At 40.1% G+C, this 24,605-nt stretch overlaps 2 protein-coding genes across 3 annotated transcripts; both read right to left on the bottom strand.

Moving 5' to 3' along the window:
- Positions 1-10,475: 10,475 nt before the first annotated feature.
- LOC116331428 (beta-1,3-galactosyltransferase 2-like) lies at positions 10,476-22,945 on the bottom strand. 2 transcript variants are annotated; one of them, XM_039613766.1, is made up of 2 exons: positions 21,505-22,945; positions 10,476-12,038 (listed from the first exon to the last, which is right to left on the bottom strand). In XM_039613766.1, the coding sequence occupies exon 2, from the start codon at positions 12,034-12,036 to the stop codon at positions 11,020-11,022; it is 1,017 nt and encodes a 338-aa protein (XP_039469700.1). In that variant the 5' UTR covers positions 12,037-12,038; positions 21,505-22,945; the 3' UTR covers positions 10,476-11,019. The 2 variants fall into 2 exon arrangements, with proteins under 2 accessions (XP_039469700.1, XP_031609969.1); XM_031754109.2 differs by lacking the exon at positions 21,505-22,945 and adding an exon at positions 13,630-13,910 and having other exon boundaries at positions 10,476-12,017.
- On the bottom strand, positions 19,181-23,115 carry LOC116331430 (beta-1,3-galactosyltransferase 2-like). Its single transcript, XM_031754112.2, has 2 exons — positions 22,954-23,115; positions 19,181-21,483 (listed from the first exon to the last, which is right to left on the bottom strand). Exon 2 carries the CDS (start codon positions 21,476-21,478, stop codon positions 20,486-20,488), a length of 993 nt encoding a protein of 330 aa, XP_031609972.1. The 5' UTR covers positions 21,479-21,483; positions 22,954-23,115; the 3' UTR covers positions 19,181-20,485.
- Positions 23,116-24,605: the final 1,490 nt, after the last annotated feature.

The following is a 24,605-nucleotide window of genomic DNA, read 5'->3' on the forward strand; positions in this document are numbered from 1 at the left end:
AAAATATGCATATGAGAGAAGGTAGTGAATATGCAGTAGTTTATCTGATAACAAAGGGAAGGGGTCTATGCAAATGAAAATATATTTGTCTGATATCCAGTTCACTTCTCTTAGATGTCTCAGTGAAAGTCCCACTCTGTCCCCTTGTCTCAGACAATGTGTGCAGTATTCAACATGTCAAACTTTCATTTTTGGAAAGTGGGCAAGAAAGCAGGGAGACATACTTGGTAAGGAAGGAAGGCAGTTGGTAAGACTGGTGTGGCCAAAAAGCTCCTGGCTTTTCAATCTGATCTCAAGTCAGTGTTTGCTCAGTCTTCTCTCCATGAGCCTCGGGATTTTATAATAGAAATCAGCATGGAAGGTTTTGCCTTTGGGTGCCACGTCATGGTGCACAACCAAATGTATTTAGGGAGAAAAAAAAAAAAGACAAGCATGGTTTTGGTCTCTCCCTTTAGCCTGATCATTGAGCTGTGATAACCTTTAGCACAAATATGGGGTTGCTCTCTGTCCAGGATTGAGGTCCATGATGAAAGTGCCAAGTTGTCAGAATGGGACGTCTGGTGAGTGATTTAAAAATAGTAGCTGCACTAGAAGCTGTCTGGATATAGCCAAGAAGATGCCTTTGCTCCACACCCCACACCCCCACTTTATTACTTAAAAATGTATTTGTTTAATGCAATTTATTTTTGGTTTTTTGGAGGGGGGTGATCACACCAATGAAGTAGAAGTCTCAAAAACTCACAAAAACTATGTATCAAATATGATGCACACGTTAAGAGCAGCTCTGCAAGAGATTAAAATTTGCAATTCAGTGAGGAGATTTGGCAGATCCTGTGCTTAACATGATAGATTCTTTGAAAATGTGTAATATGTTGAGCCCCAAAAAGGAAAAGACTGAAATAATTGGAAGAAAATGTGAAACCTTGGAATCAGTAGGCCTAATTATAGAATTGACTCAGTTTAGTTTCAGTGTGGTTATAAATATATTCCAATGTGATGAATGTCTCGATATCTTAATGAATTAAAAGTTATACATTATCTTACAAACCACCGAACTGCTGGAGTGCTGGAGCTGGTGGAGAGGGGAGAACAGGGAGGACAAGAAGGGAAGAAGAGGCAGAGGAGGTGACAGTGAGATGTCAGCACAACAGGAAAGCAAAATGATCTGACAGGAACTGGGAGGGTATAGTGAAAGAGAAGAGAGAAGAGCGTAGAGAGGAAGACTAGGCGAGATTTAATGGTGGACAGTGAGTGGGAAGAAGAGAGCAAGAAAAACAACAAGGCCGAGGGAGGGTGGACAGGGGAGGGAAGCTGGGATGACACAGTCATGGGAAACCACGTTCGGTCCCTGCCCCAGACTCTGCAGTTGTTGGCCTCGTCAGTGTTGTTGTTTTGTTTTCACATGGCCTTAAACCTCTCTGTGTGGACCACAAACAGATGTTAATGACGTTTCTCACTGCAGTTTGTGCTCGAAGTCATCAGTGCTGCAAATGGGCTGTGGTGAGACGTCCTGTGAGGATGGACGCCAGCACACAAGAAAGATGTTTAAAAAAAAAAAAAAAAAAAAAATCTCCAAAACACTCATGAAACAAAAACATGCGAAAAAAAAATGTTTAGAGATGTTGGCCAAAAACCCAATTCGCTTACTTTACAGTTATAACATTACAACAATGATGAGTGAAGGCCTGACAAATGTCAATATTAAAGGGTTTACAGCAGTTCCAGTCAACACACAGCAAACAGAAGCCAGGGGCGCAAAGTCTTTGTGGCTACAGCTGGGGTTGAATTCCATTCAGGCTTTCTATGGTAACAGGTTTCTTACAAAACATATAATTAGCAACAGTAGAACAATGCACCACATTATGATTAAAGATCAATGACAAATTACACAAAACTCCCACATCATAAGCTTGGTTTATCAGAAGTGCTCATTAGCACTGATTCTCTTTGATTTCCCGTCAGTGCAGCTGAACATTTATTTTAAAAGGTATTATCTTAATGTGAATCAATTTAAATGTTTGTTTTCAAGTGTGCCTGAAAGTAAAATACAAAAGGAGCCCACCGAGCCAGCCAAACCACAAGGCAAGCTTGGATTATCCTGTATATCAGTGGCACTTCAGGGAGAGAGCAGAAATACGTTTTTTTCCAAAAGTACTCTGTTATGCTTCTTCACTTTTACAGTTAAGTTCATATATATTTGGACACTGACACAAGTTTTGTTTTTTACCTGTTTATTGAAACATATTCCAATGATATTGGAATAGTTATATAATTTACAGGAACATGTGTAGACTCTCAGCGTAGAGAGTATCCACAAATTGGATGAAGGGTTTAGGAAATTCAGCTCCTTAAAATGTGCCAGCCTCTTTGTAAAGTGACCAAAAACAATGGACAGTTGACACAAATGCTATTTCATGGGCAGTTGTGGGTATTTCCTTTTGTTATGTCATTATCGGTTAAGCAGATAAAAGGCCTGGAGTTGATTTGAGGTGTGGTGCTTGCATTTGGAGGATTTTGCTGTGACATTATATGGAGCTCTTATGCAGGTGAAACAAGCCATCCTTAAGCTGTGAAAACAGAAAAAACCATCAGAGAAATTGCTACAATATTAGAAGTGACAAAATCTACAGTTTGGTACATCTTGAGAAAAAAAGAAAGCACTGGTAAACTCAGCAACGCAAAAAGACCTGAATGCCCACGAAAGATAACAGTGGGGGATGATCGCACAATCATTTACATGGTGATGAAAAACCCCTTCACAAAAGCCAAGTTAACAACACTCTCCAGGAGGTAGACATAATGATATCCAAGTCTACAATAAAGAGAAGACTCAAGAATAGAAAGGCTCGATTGTACTTTTCTAAACAACATCTAAAAAAAGTCAGCAAAGCTCTGGAAAACCCTTATTTGGTCAGGTGAAACCAAGATCAACCTCTACCAGAATGATGGTAAGAAAAAAGTATGGAGAAGGTGTGGAACAGCTCATCACTGCGGAGGCAGTGTCATGGTTTGGGCCTGCATGGCTGCTAGTAGGACTGGGATACTAGTGTTTATTGATAATGTGACACAGGACAGAAGCAGCCGAAGTAATTCTGAAGTGTTCAGAATTAAATGCAGTCAAATTGATTGGGTGGCGTTTCATAATACAGATGGACAATGACCCAAAACATCTGTCTGTCGATCTCCCGCTCCTTTCTCCCAGCACTCGTGAACAAGACCCCGAAATACTTAAACTCCTGCACTTGGGGCAGGAACTCATCTTTGAACAGGAGTGCGCACCGCACCCTTTTCTGGCTGAGGACCACGGCCAGATTTGGAGCTGCTGATTCTCATTCCCACCACTTCACGCGAGCTGGAGGTCATCACCCAATGAAGCCAACAGAACCACATCATCTGCGAAAAGCAGAGATGAGATTCTGAGACCACCCAATTGAAAGCCTTCTGCAACTTGGCTACACCTAGAAATTTTGTCCATAAAAATTACGAACAGAATCGGTGACAAAGGGCAGCCCTGGCGGAGCCCATCACCCACTAGTCCAACTTATTGCCAGCTATGCAGACCAAGCTCCTGCAATGGTTGTATAAGGATTGTATGGCTGGTAGCAATGGGCCAGACACCACATACTCCCTAAGCACTTCCCACAGGACACTCTGATGGACACGGTCGAATGCCTTCTCCAAGTCCACAAAGCACATGTAGACCAGTTGGGCAAACTCCCATGCACCCTCAAGAATTCTCGAGAGGATAAAGAGCTGGTCCAGTGTTCAATGACCAGGATGAAAACTGCATTGTTCCTCCTGTATCTGAGGTTTGACTAATGGATGAACTCTCCTTTCCAGCACCCTGGCATAGACTTTCACAGGGAGGCTGAGGAGTGTGATCCCCCTATAGTTGGAACACATGCTCTGGTCCCCTTGCTTAAAAATGGGAACCACCACCGCAGTCTGCCAATCCAGAGGTACCATCCCTGATCTCCACACAACATTGTAGAAACGTGTCAACCAATACAGCCTTACAACATCCAGAGCCTTCGAAATTCAGGGTGAACCTCATCCACCCCAGGGGCTCTGCCACCAAGGAGTTCTTTAACTGCTTCAGTGACCTCACGCCTGGAGATAGACAAGTTGTTTTATTTAAAATTTATTGTGGTAAAGTACAGAACCAAAATTAGAAAAAATGTTCTCTCTGCCAAAATATTCATGGACCTATTTGTATTTTCCAGATTTGTCCTTTGTAAATGATAATCCAGGAATGTCAAAGATTAGGCCCAATCCTGCCTGCTGGAGTGCTTTGCAAAGTGTGTACATTTCACTAATACCAATGCAAGCGTTCATATTGATAAAAATATTGTTAGCATCAATCTGCCCATCTTTAGCCAGAAGTACTGGCATGACTAGGAAATAGCAAGTTAGAGGTATTTTTAGATCATGAATTTCATATGTAATGCATGCATAAATGCTATAGTCACTGCATATGGGCAGAGTGAGACATGGTGAGTAAAATGTACTCGTTCGTTGTGAGTGCACAGTACTTGAAAGAACTTGACATATAACATATATGTCAACCGGAGTAATTAATTTAGTATTGCTCACTCAGAAAAAACAAGTTATTCTAAGTACTCACTTTGAACAAGTTGCCCTAACTTAAACATCTTAAATAAACTGTAACTGTATCTTTTTAAGTACTGGCAACTTGTTAGATTTTACAGTGTCAAAGCACAAGTGATATGGAAAGCATTTCCCATGACACACAGGAATTAATCTACCTTCATTATAACCAAAACAAAACCAGAAACTGTCCCTGATAGGGACAGTCTCACATTCTCACTTTCTCACTACTGTGGCTACAAGAACTACGGTATAACCATTATTTTTACAATCATGTTTACAAGAAGTATGTGTGTTAAAAACAAATTATTCCAATTTTCAGGTCTTTCAACCATCTATAAAATAGCACGAGATGTTATTATATAACATCTTATGCTGGAGCTTCTTTTTTTCTGTAGCAGGGCAGTCTGAACAGCTGTGTTTGTTATGAGAGAAAGAGGAGAGAGGATGCTGGAGAAGAATTGGGAGTAAGAGACTGTATACCATTATGTACGCTTGTTTAATTCTGTGTATATACAACATACATGGGCCTGTGACATGTTTGTATGTGTTTTTGTCTGTGTCTGCATGTGTGTTTTTAGGGAGCTGACCACAGCGGGAGGCCTCCAGCAGCAGGGGTTACCAGTGATTCTCACAGCCCGCAGAGTGACTCCTTGACAGGGATCGTGAGAACCTGAGTGGCAGGGGTCCTTGTGGTCAAGACGAACTTGACTAAATGTAAAGAAAAGAGAAAAAGCAGTGTACACAGAGCATCTGGCAATTCTGCTCAGGGAAACAAGGACGCTCTTTAATTTTCTCCCATTATACTCCTTGCCACTGAAACATCCTCTTTTTAAAAAGAAATAATAATTATGAAAAATTATTACTCATTGTTTTTAAGCATGCAGAAGTGGTCGACATGACCTGCCAAAGCTCAAAAGGTGAAAGAAAATTGATTCAAGTGACTTCGGTTGTTGGTGCCAGGTGGGGTATTTCAGGAACTGCTGATTTACTGGGATTCTCCCCATTCATTACAACTGAGGTATGCAGAAGAGCATCTCTGAATTGCCATGAACATTGAAGCAGATGGGCTAAGGAAGCAGAAAAGCACACATTGTGCCATGTGGAAACTGAGGCCAAATTTGGACCATAAAAGATTGGAAAACCAATCTTGTCTGAAAGTGTCAATTCAAGCTAAAATTTTCAATGGTAGGCTCATAATTTGGCATAAACAACATGAAATCAGGGATCCATTCTTCATTGTATCAGTGTTTCAGGCTGCTGGTGAGGTAATGACGGCAGGGATGATTTTTCGGCACGCTTTGGGTACTAATTGTACATCATTTAAGCACCACAGCCTACTTTAGTTCTGTTGCTGACTGTGTCCATTCATTTATGACCACAGTGTAACAATCTGCTGATGGCTGCTGATGTCAGTATGGAACAAAATCTTAAGCTTAATCAAAAAATTAAGGCAATTCTGAAGATGAAAAAGGGACCAACCCCGTACTAGCAAGGTGTACCTAATGAATTGTTAGAGAGTGTATATTTTATTTGGAATGGTTTGCTTAAGCCCTGAATTTGATTGTTTTAATTGCTTATCATTATCGTTATTATTATTGTGAAATTAAGCAAAATATAAAAATGCAATGGTGTAAATGTACTGTTTGTAAATTAAAATGCTTTACAGTGCTCCAACATTTAATATGTCTATGATGAAACATTTTTGGGGTTTGGATTTTTTGTTTGTTTGTTATTTTGCTTTTGACTTTTCATTTTAGAAGTTTCTTTTTTGTTGTTGTTGTTTTTTGTTAATAACAATAGATTTATAATCAGTCAGAGGTTCATAATCACAGCTGCAAAATCTTAAGTGGAGGTAATTACATTCTTCTGTGATTTTTCCAAACAACTTTGTTCTGTATGACTGCTTCGAGTCCCTCATCGCTCTTTGACACTGAGCTGGAACCAGCAGGACATCTGATTTTCTATCCGTTCCCACACCTGTCTTCTTGCTCTTTGCTGCTGTTCTTCTTTCTCTTAGTCATCAAAAGACACCACGTCCTCTCTGTCTTCCCCCTCTGTCCTTCATCTCAAACTCTTACTTGTGTCAGTTTGTGCCTGTTATTATTTATGGGCTGGTGAATGGAGAGAGATTGAATGAGACCCAGAGCTTGGCCTTTACCCTCACACTGTCTGCTACTCCTAAATCACCACAGAGTCTGGCTTACTTTCACATTAATGGTTTGTCCATGGTGTTTGTGTGGGTGAGAGAAAGAGCCAGGCACAGAAAGAACAAAAGCCGTATAGCCTTTGTTTTCTGTTTTCTTGTAAAACAAGTATTTTATTAAATAAAGTTCAGTTTCTTCAGTTATGAACAACCACTTGGTGACAGTGAAAAGGAAAAACTCTTGTTTAACAGGAAGAACCCTCTGGCAGAACCAGGCTGAGGGAGGGCCAGGGGGCTGCCAGGTCAAAAGACACACTGTGGAAGAGATCCAACAATTATTAATAACTAATGATTAAATGCATTTAATGACTGGTGTTTTAAGTTTATTTAGTTTAAACCCTAATATCAAAAGTATAGAAATTATCCAATGAAAACTAGGAGCTGGTTCCACTGAAGAGGGGTTTCAAAGTTGAGGGTTCTGCCTCCCAAAATTGCAGACTAGCAGTCTGAGAGCCAAATGCTCTGCTGGGGTGATATTGCTCTATGATGTCTTTAAGAGAAGATGGGGCCTGATTACTCAAGACACTGTATGTGAGTATTCACTCTACTGTGAGCTTGTCTCCAGATTTTTTTCAAATGAGAGTGTACCAATATTTGAGGGCTATACAGGTAAAAAAAAAAAAAAAAAAAAGAGCTCTTTTCATATTGTCATTGGATTCATTATCATCTACCAGCTTGGCTTAACTCTGTCACTGTGGTTTTCATGTAGAGGAGCATGTGCATGTAGCACAGGGCTGTTTTAACATATGCAATTAAAACTCTTCAATATAGTTATCTGTTCTATGGTTTACTTCCCATAAAAAAACATAATATTCTGCACATCAGTGCAACTTAAACCACTGTACCTGCATGCACTGATGGATGTTTTTGGTGGGGTGTGTGTGTGTGTGTGTGTGTGTGTGTGTGTGTGTGTGTGTGTGTGTGTGTGTGTGTGTGTGTGTGTGTGTGTGTGTGTGTGCATGCGTGTGTGTCTCTCTGTGGCCAAAACAGGACCAGCTCAAGTTTATGGCCCTGCAGTGCAGTCTGTTTTCTCAGGGTGACAGAGCAGACAGCCAGCAGTCTGCAGGGGGAATAGGAGGCTAGTCTGAAGGACACCTGGTCTGCGAGGAGCTCAGTTGGACAGTATTTTATGTATTTTGTACTTTGAAATGCATTGAAGCAATTGTAAAAATATATTTTCAGAGTGTCCGATTTTGCCCTGTCGTTGTGATTTAAATGGACATGAAAGTTTAAATTGGGTTTGCACGTTAGCCTGGAGCAAAATCATCATAATCCCCCTGTTTCCCTTTATCTGTGAAGCAAGTCACCTTTGTACGCTTTGAAAAAACAGCAATCGTGTCATTCATTGGTATTTGGTATGTCTGTCTTTGTCTGTGTATGCTTAACTTCTTCTCAGCTTCAGTAAATTTAAAACACACTCCCTATTCTCCCACAACAAACCACTGAGAAAGGCTTTTGTTCCTTAGGAACATAAATGATATCCAATTCTCCTCAAAGCTACAGAGAGAGAGAGAAGGAGAAAGACTGCACACAGTAAATCATTCTGAGACCCATCAACTCAATCCCTTTTGATAGCATCAAAGGAAGGAAGAAGATGAGCAATTTCCTGTGTTGTGTGTGTACAAATTGAAAAGTCTGTATAGTCTCTGTGAGGGTTTGTGTTTATACCTGAAACAGGAACACAATATATGGCCTAGTAATGCACACACGGCAGACACATGCTCAATCTGTCTAGTAGGCAGAGACAGGAAGTAGTCTGAAAAGGAGCAAGAAAGAAAATAGTTGCAACATTTAACATTTAAAGTGACAAAAAGCACAGCAGTGCTAAACTAACAAACTTATGGTTTACTCACACTAGCACACCCATGTGTGTGTGTGTGTGACCTTCAAATTTAAAGTTTGTTTGACTAGTGGGATTACTGGTCCTGGTCTTAAACAGGTGTGCCCCTGTATGGATCAGTTGGATCCAGACATCACTAACACATGTAGTGCGATTAACTCCAGGCTTACAGCTCCCAAGTGCTTGTACTCCAAAACCTCAAGGAGAGTTTAAGGTGCTGGGAGTCAAAATTGGTGGGCAATTGTGCTAAGTAATTAATACATCTGTGAGGAACAGTGTGTGCCCACTTCTACATTGTGTCACCAAAGGCATAAAATACTGAAGGGAGTGAGAGCGTGACAAACAAATTGTCACTATTTAAATTTTTTGCCATTTTCTTGGCTAAGGCTGCAGTCAGCAGGAGCTAGAACATGGCCTTGACAGAAAGCAAATGGATCGTAGAGAGCTGGAGATAAATGAAAACACATAACCCTATTACAAACCTGCACTCCAAGGTGGAAGAGACAAACCATTGTATGACCACTAGTTCTGAGCATGTTACTCGCCACTTTTTCCCCCTTATTATCAAAATGAAAATTGATTTTAAAAGCTGCAACAATGACCGTCATTCTTTCATGCATGCTTTTCATATTCTTTACGCATCTTTAAATTTAAAAAAAAAAACACCATTCCCCAAATAGGACATTAACTCTCCTGCTGGAGGCACAATACAGCACTCAGATGAGCTGTGTAGACTGTACGAAAGAAACACAGGAAAGTCTTTGGTGCCTCTAGTGCCCTCTGTCTTTATTGTAAACTTGAAACTGCACAGAAGTGATATTTAAAAGTGTCAAACAATCAAATGCACTTCTCTCTTTTTAGGTTTAGAACCCACCAAAGATTTCAGTTCTCACTGTTGTTTTCTACTGGAGCCAAAAAAGATTCACTTCAGTTCTTAATGATCTGATTGTTCCAATACACAGTACCCATGAGCACTTGCCTAAAATGTTGCTGATGGGTCAGAGTTTTTGGTGCTTCGTTATGTTCGTCAGCATGTTCTGGAAGTTTTTTTGTGTGTATGGGCGAACTCACTGCTGGCAGACAGGATTAATGGCAGACTTGCCTTTCATCTCAGCATCGTTGTTCCTCTTGACACAATGATGAGGAGAAGGTTCCTGCCACTCCTCCTGAGCTTCCTGATGCGTTCAAGTCAGCATTCCTAAATGCTTCTGTGTGAGCTAAACCTTTCTTTAGATGTCTGTTAAATGCTTAAAGTTTTATTTAAATGTTCTCTCTTGTTTCAGAAGAAAGCCAATGCTCTCAAATATATGACCAGATAATGTTAGGTAAATATAATTAAAAGTAATTTAACAATTATATATATCTTACCTCAAAAATTCAAAATTTCCATCAATTTGGAAAACAAACAGCACATAATACATTTCTTTGATGCTGTATTTTTGGCTAAAGATTAAAAATTTCAATCAGACTTAAACAGATAAAATAATTTTTATTTAATGTAATTATTTTATTTGGTTTTGAAGAAACTTACATCAAACTTTTAAATCAGTGGGGTTGATAAATATGCAGCACATTAAACATACTTGTTTGTATTAAAGTGGTTAGGAGCTTTGTGGCTTAAATCTTATCGAATCAAAGTCTGCCATCTTGTGGAACTATGACAAACTACAACTGTATTCCCAGTACTGGCCAATTTGTTTCATGGTACTTTTCCTATATCGCATTGCATCAGGATCATACACACAACATAGTTTAGATAAGATCAGTTTAGCTTGACATAGAAACAGGTAAGTTACATGAACTAGGAAAAACACCACAGCATTTATATCCCATATAGCCTTTATTTATATTTATATCCTTTGGTGTTATCCATACAATAACACCAAATATAAAAGACAAACACAGGCCGGAGAGTAAAAAGTACAGAAATACAAAAGAGCTGGAAAACTTAAATACAAGAGGATATAAAAGTAACAAACATCTCACACTTGAGCTGAGGACAAAGGAGGCCTGGCTGACTTCAATAAAAAGTGGATTACAGTATCATCTTATCATTTGCAAATTCAATATCACCACAGAGATCTAAGATGTAAATATATAAATATACTCTTAATACTAACCCCTGCAAAAAAGCCTCTCACAACCCGTGCTTCAATTAAATATGTTGAACTTTTTCAAAGGAAAAAAAATATATATTAACTTGGCCTAATGATCAGATTTGACCAGATGTAACAAAGGTGTCTCCATTTTGCCACATAATAAATATGCAATATTTCATTTTTGTTTTCACCATTGGCCAGATTGAGGTTCCCACTCCCATGATCCAAAATCCTACAACCATAAACAATACCTTTTTGGAATAAGTTCAGCACTGAACTCCCTGTTTGATCCTCTCCCAGTAGCCATTCATCTGAAACATGCTTGTTGTAGTAGAAGCGATCAACTTTGAAAGACTGCAGCTGCTCAGAGAATGGCTGGGCTTGACAAGAAACATTGTTTCTTCAGGAGGGTCAGTAGGAGATACGCCCAGGCGTTTCAGACACATGCCGAGGTAAGCATCTTCAATGTAGATCGGTTTGATCTGAGGTGACACTTCCAAGATCTTCCCAGGAAGGTCTAGTGACATGACGTAGGCAAAGCCGAGCGGATACGGGGGGTACTCTGATTCAGCAATCACAGATCGAGGCATGTAGAACTTTATAAATGGGTTCCTTAAAACGGGACTATGCCACCAAACCAGCCCAGTCATATAGTTTTGTTTAGCTGTGCTAGGATCCACCAACAGTTTCACCAGATTCGGGACATTGAGTAGCACATCAGAGTCGATCTTCATGACAAAGGAAGCCTTAGTACAGTGTGCAGCCAGCCACTCCAGCATGACCATAGTCTTGATAGTCAGATTATAGTAGCTGTCCTGAAAGTTGCTCTGAATCAGGTCATGGTATTGCTGATTCTCCTGCTGTAGCTTCTCTTGCTGATGTTCAGCATCACTTCCACCAGGGAGGCCCACTATGAAGACAGTCTCTACCCGCTGACCCAGAACCAGCTTCTCATTTCCCCACGTCTGTCGGATGGCATTCCGAGTTGCCACATTACCGGGTGCAACAGGAACCATCAGAATAAGGAAAGGAGTTGTGGTCCTACATGTGGGCGTGTCATCCATGATGAATTTGTAGTTTCGTGGGTAGGCCACATGATATGGTCCTGGATCCTCCCAACGTGGCTCTGCTGATGCTGCTTGATAAGGAATGTTCCTATCCAGTAACACTTTCTTGGAATTTAGATTGAAAACGATGAAAATCACTGCTGCTGCAATGCAAATGAAGATGCCTTTTAGGTGCCTCTTCTTGTTGTCCATGAAAACTACAAAGAAAGGAAACATATTTTATCACAAGAACTGTACAGCACGTATTCTGCAGGCTTCATTGAGTGGTGGCCTCCAGCTCACACTAGAGGGGTTCACAGCTGAGTTTTAATGTCACTCAGCACCTCCACATCTGAGGACATGGCCCTCAACAGGAAAAAGCCAGACTGCGCACTCCGTGTCAGGGATGAGTCACTGCCCGGGAGTGGAGGAGTTTAAGTATCTCTGGGTCTTGTTCACAAGTGAAGGAAGTGGGAGACTGACAATCAATTTTGGTGCCACAGCTGCAGTGATGGGGATGTTGCACCCATTTGGCATGAGAGGAGTGCGCATAGAAGCGAAGCTGTCGACGACAAGCTCATCATCACTTGATGTTGACTTCATTTATTTCACAGTTCACTTTTTAAGGACAAATTCTTCACAAAAGTGCAACACTTCTATGTCACAGAACAAGGTCACATTTGAAAAAAAAGAGATTTTGCAAAGTGCTCAATACATAATGGCCTTTTTTTAACAACCCACTGAAAAGAGAGAAGGAAAAAATACCCCCTCTAACCTTGCCAGTTATTTCTGAATCCAAACTATCTTAATAGTCAATATAGAAGCAACATCTGGAGTATATTGTTAAAGATTCTGAATTTTCAGTTCAGTGAAATGTTTTGCATACTGAACCTGGCAACTTACCTTGTTTTATGCTCAAACAGGTGTACAATGAAACCAGTCTACGGGAATTCTTGGACTTTAATGCAGAGAGCACTTGCACTTGTGATACAACACTTAAAAACTGTGCAGTCGCATATGCACACCTGTTCAGCTTGTTTTCCTGGATTATAAGGAAATATTAACCCAACAGTAACTCCGGACAGACATCCCCGATAGAATCTGTTTCCCCTGCGTCTGGAGCATTGCTGGGCACGGAGAGCGGATCCAGTTTACTCCGCCTCCATTAAAACTAGACGCGGAAGTCGTGATGTTTTAGTTCAGTTTAAAATCGGTGTCATTACATACCGTTTAGTTTGTGAGTTACAACAGAAAATGATATCGTTATTGTTTTTCACCCGTTAGAGATTATTTCACTATCACGAGGACATTTTGCCAGATAATTATTTGTATCCCCCTGTAACTTAAGTATTAAGAGGTAAAACCTACAAAATCTCAGGAGTAATAAGTCATTATAAGAAGTGTTTGTGAACTAAAAATCAAGTATGTGGGATATCCGTGACTTGGACAGCCCAGCGCGTGCTCCCGACGCAAGGGGAACAAATTGGCATAACCATTTTGTTCTTAGCAGCCAATCAGCATTAACCTGCCTTCTGGTCATCCGCGTTCAGCGACGTGCAGTTGACCTTTAAAATTCCACAGTGTTTCCACAGTGTGTTTACAGTTTGTGAATCCACCCTGTCTGTTCACTGACCGAGCGGAAAAATAAAAATAAAATAAAGAAAATTAAAGAAAAATTATAAACACCATAAATTTACGTTTTTAGCGACCATTTCCGCTTTTTGTGAGCTTCCTCGGGGCATGTAAGCCGACTTTGTCTTAAAAAGAAGAACTTTTCTTTATTCCAGAATCTGGTGATGCGTTTTCATATTAACAGCGATCAGTGCTCACCTGTTTTTGTCCCCAGCGTTCGGCATTAAATCGGAGCACGAAGTAAAGCGTGGATGGAGCGTTTATTCAGCACGGGGATACAAACTGACGTAGGTTGTGTTGTTCCTTGATTTCCATCCGCTTGTTTGTGAAAAGCGCTCTTCTATTTCTCTTTTCATTTGAATTTAGATAAACTCCAGAGAGTTCCTACAACGGGTGACCACAGGGAGACCAAACAGGTAAACTCCACACCCTGAGTCTGAGCACCGCCCAAAGCAATCACTTCCTTACTTGCAATGAAATCTTTACTCTAGAATTCTCAAACTTTAATGAGCTGTGGGCCACTGCTGGCACTGTCATCTCATTAGAGGGGCACTTTAGTGTTCAACTAGTACAAAAAACAACAACAAAATAAAACGAGAAAACACCGAAAAATATTTCCAAATGTAGTGTTTTGTTTTGTTGTTTTAAAAAAGACAAAACAAAACAAAAAAAAAATATTGCATAACAAGACAAAACTAGAAACGTGAACGCAAGATTTTTTTTTTCTCTTAACTGAAGCCTTTCTTTGAACTTCAAAATAAACGAATTGTTGCTCTCATTCTGGTCAGACACGTGGGAGCACCTCTGCTATAATTTTGTTCGTATTAAAAAAATAAAAATGCAGACATAAGTGTACACTTTCGTTTTTGACTGCTAGTAAAAATTTTCTTTACGAGTAACTCTCTCGTGGAATTAACACAGCCAATCCCTCAACATGTCCTCTCTGCTCATATTGCCTTAACCTCCTAGTGCAGGGGTCGGCAACCTGCGGCTCCGGAGCCGCATGCGGCTCTTTAGTCCTTAAAGTGCGGCTCCGCGTGGTTTGGGCAAATAAATTAGAAGTATTTAGCTGAAGTGTATTTTATTTATGTTAGTTCTTTTTAACTTGTAGTTCTAAATTGGAAGATTATTGTGATATTGAAATATAAAAATAAAATTATATTCTATTATTTTTTCATCGCTCAAAATAAGAGTCACACTCGCTAAGCCGGTATTCCGCTTGAAAATGCGGTGCATTTATCGAGACTTTCAACCCCAGGTAGGCCAATTATGGATCTTCGGATCCACATTATGTCGGCAGCTGTTCTCCACCGTGAACTATGTTAAAGACAAACACCGTTCACGCCTGACAGATGACAGCTTACAGTCCTGCGTAAACTGACTTTGTATAGCCCCGATTTGCGGACTCTGTGCGCAGAGGTTCAGGAGCAGAAGTCCCATTGTAAATATATCACGGCAGACCCGAGCATGCTTTTGAGCATCTCTTTATTGAGCACTTTTCACACACGGTTGCTGTACGCATACAGCCGGCTGTAGCTTTTCAGCTCACAGCCCGACATACACCACCAACAACACAACAGCACAGATAGCACAGACGTTAAGGCGGCGAGGCGTGATTGCGGGTGTCGCTCAGGTGCGTCCGCCTCCCCTGCAGCGGCGCTGCAAACCACGCCCGCCGCGCGCGATTAACCAGATAAAATACATATTTAGGCAGAATTTTGCAAATATCTATTTTTCATTTTTCAGCAGCATAGTGCTTTTTCCAATTATTTTTAAGAGTCAGGTCAAGGCTCCAACAGCCCAAAGGCGATATAAGGGTGGCGACTGACAACAGTTTTTGTTTGCTACATGGATCATTTTAGTTCAGGTTGGTGTCTTTCCTTTTGTTATATTTCTTTAAGAGTTCAAAATGTGTTGATTACATAAATATAATTTAATTTTCTCTGTAGCACTTCATGGATTTCATAAGCAGCACACCTTAGTTGTTCACACAAAGCATAAAGGTAAAAAACAATATATACAGTGTTATCTTCATTTTAGATGTCAAAAAGTATTTGCGGCTCCCAGTGTTGGGCAAGTTACTTTGAAAAAGTGATTCAATTATAGTTACTAGTTACTTCTTCAAAAAAGTAACTGAGTTAGTAACTGAGTTACAATATTCTAAAAGTAATTAATTACTTGGAAAAGTAACTATTGCGTTACTTTAAAAAAAAAACAAAGAACGTTTAACCCTCTGGGGTCCAGGGTATAATTGGCCTTTTTTTTACTACTCTTGATTTTCTCTCCACATTTTACCTATAAAAACTATTTACTTTGCCTTGTTTGGTATCATCCTTTTTAGCACAACCTCGCGTGCCTGAATTTACAGTTATGTTCTCATTTTGTCATACTGTATAACCAGAATTGATCTAAAATCAGACAAAAACCATAAAATCAGAGTAGAAAAAGTTATATTTTTACTGTAGCAACCACAAACATGTTTAATGAATCATATTTCATAACTTCAAATGCAAATATTAATTGTCAATTTTAAAATCCTATGCACAAGTTTTGCAAACAACAAATTTATTTGCATCCATTTACCTTTTACCCCTTTTTTAAATAACCATTTCAAACTATTTACAGAACAATCAGCTGTTCTTCAATAAGATGCCACACAAATTATTTGTGCCACTCCAAAAAAATAATTTCTGTCCGCTACAAAGGAGAACATCACAGCCTGATACCTGCAGGTCTGACAGCAGCAGGTGTATCACTCCTGTTTCTACCTGGAGACAGCAGTCGCCTCATTGTTCTGACACACAACACAGAACTATCCACAACACTACACACTAACTACACAAGACAACACACTAACTACACACTCCAAACACGCTAAACGTCACAAATCTCACATCTCAAAACTCACTCTCTCTTTTCCTGCTCTCTCTCTCTCTCTCTCTCTCGCCGTCACTCCTAAAACTTCCCCTGTTTTGTTTTTTTTCTCATAAGCAGAGAGTGCTTGCTAGCGCTAACGTGGCGAAACTATTGAGGAAAAAACGCCGCATATATATTGTTTATCATGACTCTGGTTTTACGTGGCCTATCAACACAATTTAAAAACTGGCACCTTGTTGCTTTGTCTTTAAGTGGTCATGTGATTGACTTACCGCAACTACTTTATTCTTCCTCAGTCAAACAGCAGCACTCATGCGATTGTTTTGCCCCCTGAGCTCCAGGTGTTGTGCTAGACAGCGATCGTGATTGCCGTCCGCGGGAGCGCGCAGCTGCTTAAAGCTGTAGCGTCCAGATTACTTACAGCTACTTCCATGCAGCTGATATAAGATGTGGTAAGCTGAACACAGCTTCAACCTTCTGTTTGTTGAAAAATAGTAACGGACCGCGTTTCCTTGTTAGTAACTGTAACGCCGTTGTAACGATAGGAATAGTAATTAGTTAGATTACTCGTTACTGAAAAAGTAACGCCGTTACCGGGTCCAAATGGCTCTTTGGGTGTAAAAGGTTGCAGACCCCTGCTTTAGAACATCACTGGTATCCTGTGGTTGAGGTCACACATTTAGAAGTTTGTTAAAAATATACTGCTGTGTTCGTTGAAACAATGTTTTACCATTATTGTTGTCTTCTTCAAAAGGGTGAATGCTTGTATATAGCTCTTGCAAATCGCTGTCATTTAATGGGACAAACCTACTTTGAGAGTTTGACAAGGAGGGTATGGAGACCTCTGCTGTAGAAAGTACAGCGATTCAGAGATGGTCTTTCCCTCTTCACGAGGAGGGGGCCTAAGGGTACATCTTTCGCCATCTTACAACGCTGTGATTGCAGCCATTCCCCAACTCTCTGTGAATGGTACATAACACCAAAGAAAAAACAAAAACCAGTCAGCTAAATGATATGTGTAAGAAGGCCTACCGAGCAGTACGGTATCCCAGTGGAGACGGCAGGTCTACTTGGTCCAGGTGCATTGCTGGATTCCTAAAGAAACATTTACATCAAGAACGACTGTTACCTACCAAATAAATAAATAGAGTTGTATGATGTTCGATCTCTGTCTGCTGCCTACCAAATGAAATAATTGAGGACTTGCTAAGTAATTTAGCTTTGCTAGTTTTGCTAACACTGCTATCAACCCGTCCAAAATGCTATACAATGAACTTACCAAGTGCTGCAGCGTTTGTGAGGTTGAGGGTGCACTACCGCTGAATCGTTGGATGGCCGACAAAACAGCTCTTCCAATGTTTTCAGCTAAATCGCTGGACATGCTGGTAGGGAACAGGTGAAGCAGCTCATGGCAGTCAAAAGTGACCATGAGAGGAGCGCAGACACACAACCTGAACACGACCAGCACACTTTAGCGCGGGAGGTTTTCTTGAAGCTTTTATTTTGGTATTTCCTTTGACCCGTACAATAAATTTGCATATTAGCTAAATATTTAGTTTCCCGTAACATTTAGATTTAACATTTAACATTTAGATTTATATATAATATTTACATTTAACATTTAGATTTATACATTTAACATTTAACATTTACATTTAGATATAATATTTAGATTTAACATTTAGCATTTAGATTTAACATTTAACATTTAGATTTAACATTTAAAATTTTGTTTTAAATATAAAAAGTTACAAATATTTTACTAAATGTTTTAAAAAATGACTTGAAAAAACATGTTTTTGTAAGATTTAGAGCTAAATGTGGAAAAATGTTGCCGTTAATTTCGGCATGTTTCAGTTTACAAACGGCGCCCCATACTGCATAGACAGAAAATGCTGATCTATAACTCTGCTGTAAAATTTAGATCAGAAGTGTTTAATGTATGGTGGCTATGTAGAAACACATTCTCAGACTGACTTTGAAAGGCACTAATATCAAAGTTAGATGCTTTGTTGTATTGATTTATCCACAGGCTCAGTCATATTCACTGTCCCTGATGGCAAACATCTAGAGATTGAACAATACAATGGCACAAAGGAGTGCGTGTGTACCTTAATCCCTAAAAATACTGATGATAATGCTTCTTTTACAGAAACAGTGACTAAATTGGAAAACATTGAAGGATGGATTTTATGATGAGGTTTGATAAACATGTCTCACACTGAATGACTTCTTTATCTTAACAGTTTCTGATGAATGAACAAATTAACTAAACTGTTAAAGCTCTCGCTTTTTGCAGGTGAACCCTCTCTGAGTATGCAATGCTGTTGACGCTGGATGGTGTTGAACTGAAAATTTTCTTCTGGTAATTTTCTTTATGATTTTATAAAATAATCAAAGTGTGGGATGTAATAGAAAATTTCTATTATTCTCATTTAAAGTATTTAAGTGCTTATGCATATGCTTACTTTTGACACTGTAATAGACTGTTCAGTGGATGTTTCTAAGGCTACGTCCACACTAGCCCGGATAGATTTGAAAACGGCGTTTTCATCTGAAAACGCTCTGCATCCACACTAGCGTTTTCAGTCGTTTTCACAGAGTTGTGCGTCCACATTGAAACGATCGAAAACGCTTACGTTCCAGTCCTGTAGCTGAGACTAAATTCCTGTTTTTGGCGTCAGACGAAGGTGTGTCTTACTTGTATATTTCTGCAGCGTTTTCATGTTTTTTGCATATCAAGTGCCTTTCAAGGAAGTCATGTGTCATCTACTTATCTAATAAAGCAGCAGCACATTGGCAAAAACATCCTTTTAATCCTATCAGGGACTGATTGTTATTGAAAGGAATTACGTGCGTTTTTTAACTTATGATATTTTTAGTATTTTATTTGTGTTTTGAAGGAAGCTTACATCATGAATTTAAAGCAGTGGGGTTGAAAAATATGCAGCACGTTAAACATACGTGTGGCTTAAATTTTATTGAGTCAAAGTCTTCCATCTTGTGGAACTATGACCAACTGCAGAATTCACAGTACTGGCCTTTCTTCCCCCCCCCCCCCCTTTTACAGTCATGGTACATTTCGTATATTGCATTACATCAGGATGATACATGCACCATAGTTTAGTTTAGATCAGTTTAGTTTGACATAGTTCATGTAAAGTACTTGTCTCTAAGAAACACACCACAGCTTTTATATCTTAAACTGGTTTATAATGCAAACAAACAAATGAAAAAAAAGAAGAAAAAAAAAAGCAAGCAAACAAATGAAAAGAAAAAGGAGTCAACAACATACACAATCTATAGTAAATATACACATTAAAACAAAAAATAACAAAACAGCACAGGGTTACTACAATATACTAAAGTAGTAGACTACAGTATAACAAAATACCATAGCAAAACAGTAAATTGTTTATGGCTCAGTGACTGGTTACATCGTTTCTGTTTTAATTCTAAAAGGATTCAAATCAGGCTCCAGATTAAGTTCTAAAAGCCCAGAATTTCAAATGTTAATAACCTGGTGAGAGAGATTACCGTTCAATGGAGGCACCTTGCAATTTCCAACTGATTTGTTGTACTCATTTGTTTACAGCACTTTGTTTATAGAAACTTCATTAGAAAATACACATCATTAACAATTATGGATTGTGGTCTTTTGGATGTTTAGCTATTGTTAAAGCAACTGCACAGTGATGGAATCTTATCATCTCAACAGTTGCAAGTTCTACAGCAAATATCATACGATACCATAACAACAAATATAAAGACAAACACAGGGTGGAGGGTAAAAAGTGCAGAAACACAAAAGAGCTGGAAAAGTTAAATACAAGAGGACATAAAAGTAAATTAAACATTTCACACATGAGCTAAGGACAAAGGAGGCCTGACTGATTCCAATAAAAAGTTGATAACAGTATAATTTAATCTCTTGCAAATTCAGCAATATGTCAATATCACCAAACACAAAGTTCTAACTTATAATTACACTCTTAACACTAATGTTGTAATGTTCAACTTTTTTAGAGAAAAATTATTCTGTTAACTTGGCCTAATGATCAGATTTGGCAAGATGTAACAAAGGTCTCTCCATTTTGCCACATAATAAATATGCAATATTTTATTTTTTGTTTTCACCATCGGCCAGATTCAGGTTCCCACTCTTTTGGGAAAACCTTCAGCACTGAACTCCCCGTTTGATCCTCTCCCAGTAGCCATTCATCTGAAACATGCTTGTTGTAGTAGAAGCGATCAACTTTGAAAGACTGCAGCTGCTCAGAGAATGGCTGGGCTTGACAAGAAACATTGTTTCTTCAGGAGGGTCAGTAGGAGATACGCCCAGGCGTTTCAGACACATGCCAAGGTAAGCATCTTCAATGTAGATCGGTTTGATCTGAGGTGACACTTCCAAGATCTTCCCAGGAAGGTCTAGTGACATGACGTAGGCAAAGCCGAGCGGATACGGGGGGTACTCTGATTCAGCAATCACAGATCGAGGCATGTAGAACTTTATAAATGGGTTCCTTAAAACGGGACTATGCCACCAAACCAGCCCAGTCATATAGTTTTGTTTAGCTGTGCTAGGATCCACCAACAGTTTCACCAGATTCGGGACATTGAGTAGCACATCAGAGTCGATCTTCATGACAAAGGAAGCCTTAGTACAGTGTGCAGCCAGCCACTCCAGCATGACCATAGTCTTGATAGTCAGATTATAGTAGCTGTCCTGAAAGTTGCTCTGAATCAGGTCATGGTATTGCTGATTCTCCTGCTGTAGCTTCTCTTGCTGATGTTCAGCATCACTTCCACCAGGGAGGCCCACTATGAAGACAGTCTCTACCCGCTGACCCAGAACCAGCTTCTCATTTCCCCACGTCTGTCGGATGGCATTCCGAGTTGCCACATTACCGGGTGCAACAGGAACCATCAGAATAAGGAAAGGAGTTGTGGTCCTACATGTGGGCGTGTCATCCATGATGAATTTGTAGTTTCGTGGGTAGGCCACATGATATGGTCCTGGATCCTCCCAACGTGGCTCTGCTGATGCTGCTTGATAAGGAATGTTCCTATCCAGTAACACTTTCTTGGAATTCAGATTGAAAAGGATGAAAATCACTGCTGCTGCAATGCAAATGAAGATGCCTTTTAGGTGCCTCTTCTTGTTGTCCATGAAAACTACAAAGAAAGGAAACATATTTTATCACAAGAACTGTACAGCACGTATTCTGATAACACAGCAATACACAAATTAATAAATAACAGAATTAAAGTCATAAGGCTTCCAGCTTTGTAGCCCTCAGAATCTCATTTCTGCTTTTTTCAGTGGATGGGGTTCTGCTGGCTTCATCGGGTGGTAGCCTTCAGCTTGCACTGGAGGGGTTCCCAGCTGAGTGTGAATGACAATCAGCACTTCCACATCTGAAGACATGGTCCTGAGTAGGAAAAGGCCAGACTGCCCACTCCGGGTCACGGATGAGACACTGCCCGGGAGTGGAGGAGTTTAAGTATCACTGGGTCTTGTTCACAAGTGAAGGAAGTGGGAGACTGACAAACATTTTGGTGCCACAGCCACAGCAATGCGGATGTTGCACCCATTTGGCATGACGCGGCCGCGCATAGAAGTGAAGCTGTTGATTTACCGGTCGATGCACGCCCCTACTCTCAATGTAATAAAGGAGCTCTGCATGATTCACAGTTCAAATAATTGTTTCGTATTAGGCCTTAGTGTGGTCACCCAATTAATCTACTATCTTATCTGAAATATGTTGTTTCCATTGCTCTCAAGGACACGCTTGCCTTTCTGAGTGGCTGGCCCTTGAAAAGCTCATGTTTAAACAGCAGTCGGGTGGAACTGCTGTGCAGCTCTGTCAGCAAATATTGAAAATATCCTCTCATTTACCCATCCAAAATCCCCCTATCAAAAGACCTTTAAACACCGGATGCGTAAAATTTGTGTGAATATTTCTTGCATTAAAAAAATAATTTTTGGTGAGCCCAAAATAAGCCATTCACACAGAACAATGTTGTGGCAATTATCTTTTTTTGGACACAAATAAACAGCTTTAACCTAATCAGACCACTGCACTTGGCAACAAGTGTGCTCATCGTGTTGAATATACAATTTGGAAATGACAAAATAATACTATTTTAACTCAGACACACAGCTAGACGCGGTTCTGGGTCAATCGGCTCACTGAACCTATTTCTTTGCCTCCTCAGATAAAATTCTCATGGTTTGATGGTGCCCTCTGGTGAGCACTGGATGTAGCCAGAATCTCTGTTTCTTCCTTTGCTTGTTCAGAAACATCTTGACCAGCTCATCATCACTTGATGTCAACTTCATGTATTTCACTGTTTCTTTTTTGAGAACAAATTTTTCACAAAACCACAACACTTTCAGTGCATCTCTATGTTACAGGACAAGGTCACATTCGAAAAAAATGTTGCAACATACTCGGTACATAATGGCCTTTAGTCTCAGAAAGCTTTGGCTATTTCTAACAACCCTCTATCCTTGCCATTCATTTGTGAAGTCAAATATCTTAATAGTCAATATAGAAGCAGCATCCAGAGTACACTGTTAAAGATTCTATATTTTAGGTTCAGTGAAATGTTTTACATAGGCTACTGAACCTGTTAACTTACCTTGTTTTATGCTGGAGCGGATGTAGAACGAAAGCAGTCCACGATCGTGGCTCAAGAGTTGGGAGTTTGCCTTGTAATCGGAAGGTTGCCGGTTTGAGCCCCGGCTTGGACAGTCTCGGTCGTTGTGTCCTTGGGCAAGACACTTCACCCGTTGCCTACTGGTGGTGGTCAGAGGGCCCGGTGGTGCCAGTGTCCGACAGCCTCGCCTCTGTCAGTGCGCCCCAGGGTGGCTGTGGCTACAATGTAGCTTGCCATCACCAGTGTGTGAATGTGTGTGTGAATGGGTGGATGACTGGATATGTAAAGCGCTTTGGGGGTCCTTAGGGACTATTAAAGCGCTATATAAATACAGGCCATTTACCATTTTACACGCATTCATGGAGTGTAATGCAGAGAGCACTTGCACTTGTAACATAACACTTGAAAACTGTGGCAATCACATATGTACAACTGTTCTGCTCGTTTTCGCTGTTTATAAGAAAATATTAAGCCTAGCACCAACTCTTGGCCTTTTTCCCTTTTAGAGATCGCCACACTCAAAGGAGGAAGTCAACGTGTAGTGTTGGTTTAGCTTCACAGATGAGTGATGTCCAAGCAAACAAAAAGCTGAAGCGAAACAAAGGGCTTCAAAAACAATGAAAAAATGTGCACTACAGCCACTGCCTGTGCATTTCATGCTGTACTTTTAGATCTGTGTTGATCTTTCTCAGCTTCTCCGGTGCTCGGGGAACGCCGATGTCACCCCCTTCCCTATTCCGGCCCATTTATCAACCAATCACCATTCGACCTGCGTATGGGTCATCCCTGTCCAGCGACGTGCAGCCAACATTTAGAATTGTCCGGTGTTCTCCAGAACACCGGCAGCGTTTGCCGTTTGTGAATCCCCCTCTACGTTTGCTGATCAAACGGAAACCGCTATGCAGACGGAAAAACTATAGACACCATAAATGTAGGCGTTTAGCCATCATTTCCGCGTTCGGTGAGCTTTCTCGAAGCATGCAAGCCGACTTTCTCTTATCAGGAGAACTTTTCTTTATTTACCAGATTTACCAGATTCTTTACACCAGAATCCTTTTACATAATAACAGCATTCAGTGCTCACCTGTTTTTGTCCCCAGCGTTCGGCATCAAATCGGAGCACGAAGTAAAGATTGGGTGGAAAGTTTATTCAACACGGGGATACAAACCCCTCGGTTGTGTTGTTCCTTGATTTTCAGCTTGGTCGTGAAACACGCTTTTGTCTTTACATTTGAATAAACATTTAGATTTTATACAGATAAACTCCAAATAGTTCCTATGGCGGTGTGGCCGCAGACAGGGGAAGTCCCAGTGCAGTTCACCTGAAGTCGCCCTGAGTCTGAGCCCCGCCCTCGTCACTCCAGTCTGTTCCGCTTATTCGCAATGAACCCAGTCGGCAGGAAATCGTCTTGAAATTATATTTTTAACAAATTTCTAACAATTAATATTTTTTCACTCCAAACGCCTCCAGCTGTTCGCTTGTGAGGATTTTTAATTTTCCAAACACTGTATTTAATGTTTTAATTACTTTTTTAAATGAAATATATAAACCTGTGCTAAATATTTGTAAAGGGAACCTACGGAACCTAAACAAATACTATATGTCAAAAATTATTCTGCTATTGCTCAATTCT

Source organism: Oreochromis aureus, linkage group 6, assembly GCF_013358895.1.
Source record: "Oreochromis aureus strain Israel breed Guangdong linkage group 6, ZZ_aureus, whole genome shotgun sequence".
NCBI lineage: Eukaryota > Metazoa > Chordata > Actinopteri > Cichliformes > Cichlidae > Oreochromis > Oreochromis aureus.

What these genes read in the sequence shown, in the direction of transcription:
- LOC116331430 (XM_031754112.2), bottom strand. Translation starts at nt 21,478, where the DNA reads ATGGACAACAAGAAGAGGCACCTAAAAGGCATCTTCATTTGCATTGCA.
- LOC116331428 (XM_039613766.1), bottom strand. Translation starts at nt 12,036, where the DNA reads ATGTTTCCTTTCTTTGTAGTTTTCATGGACAACAAGAAGAGGCACCTA.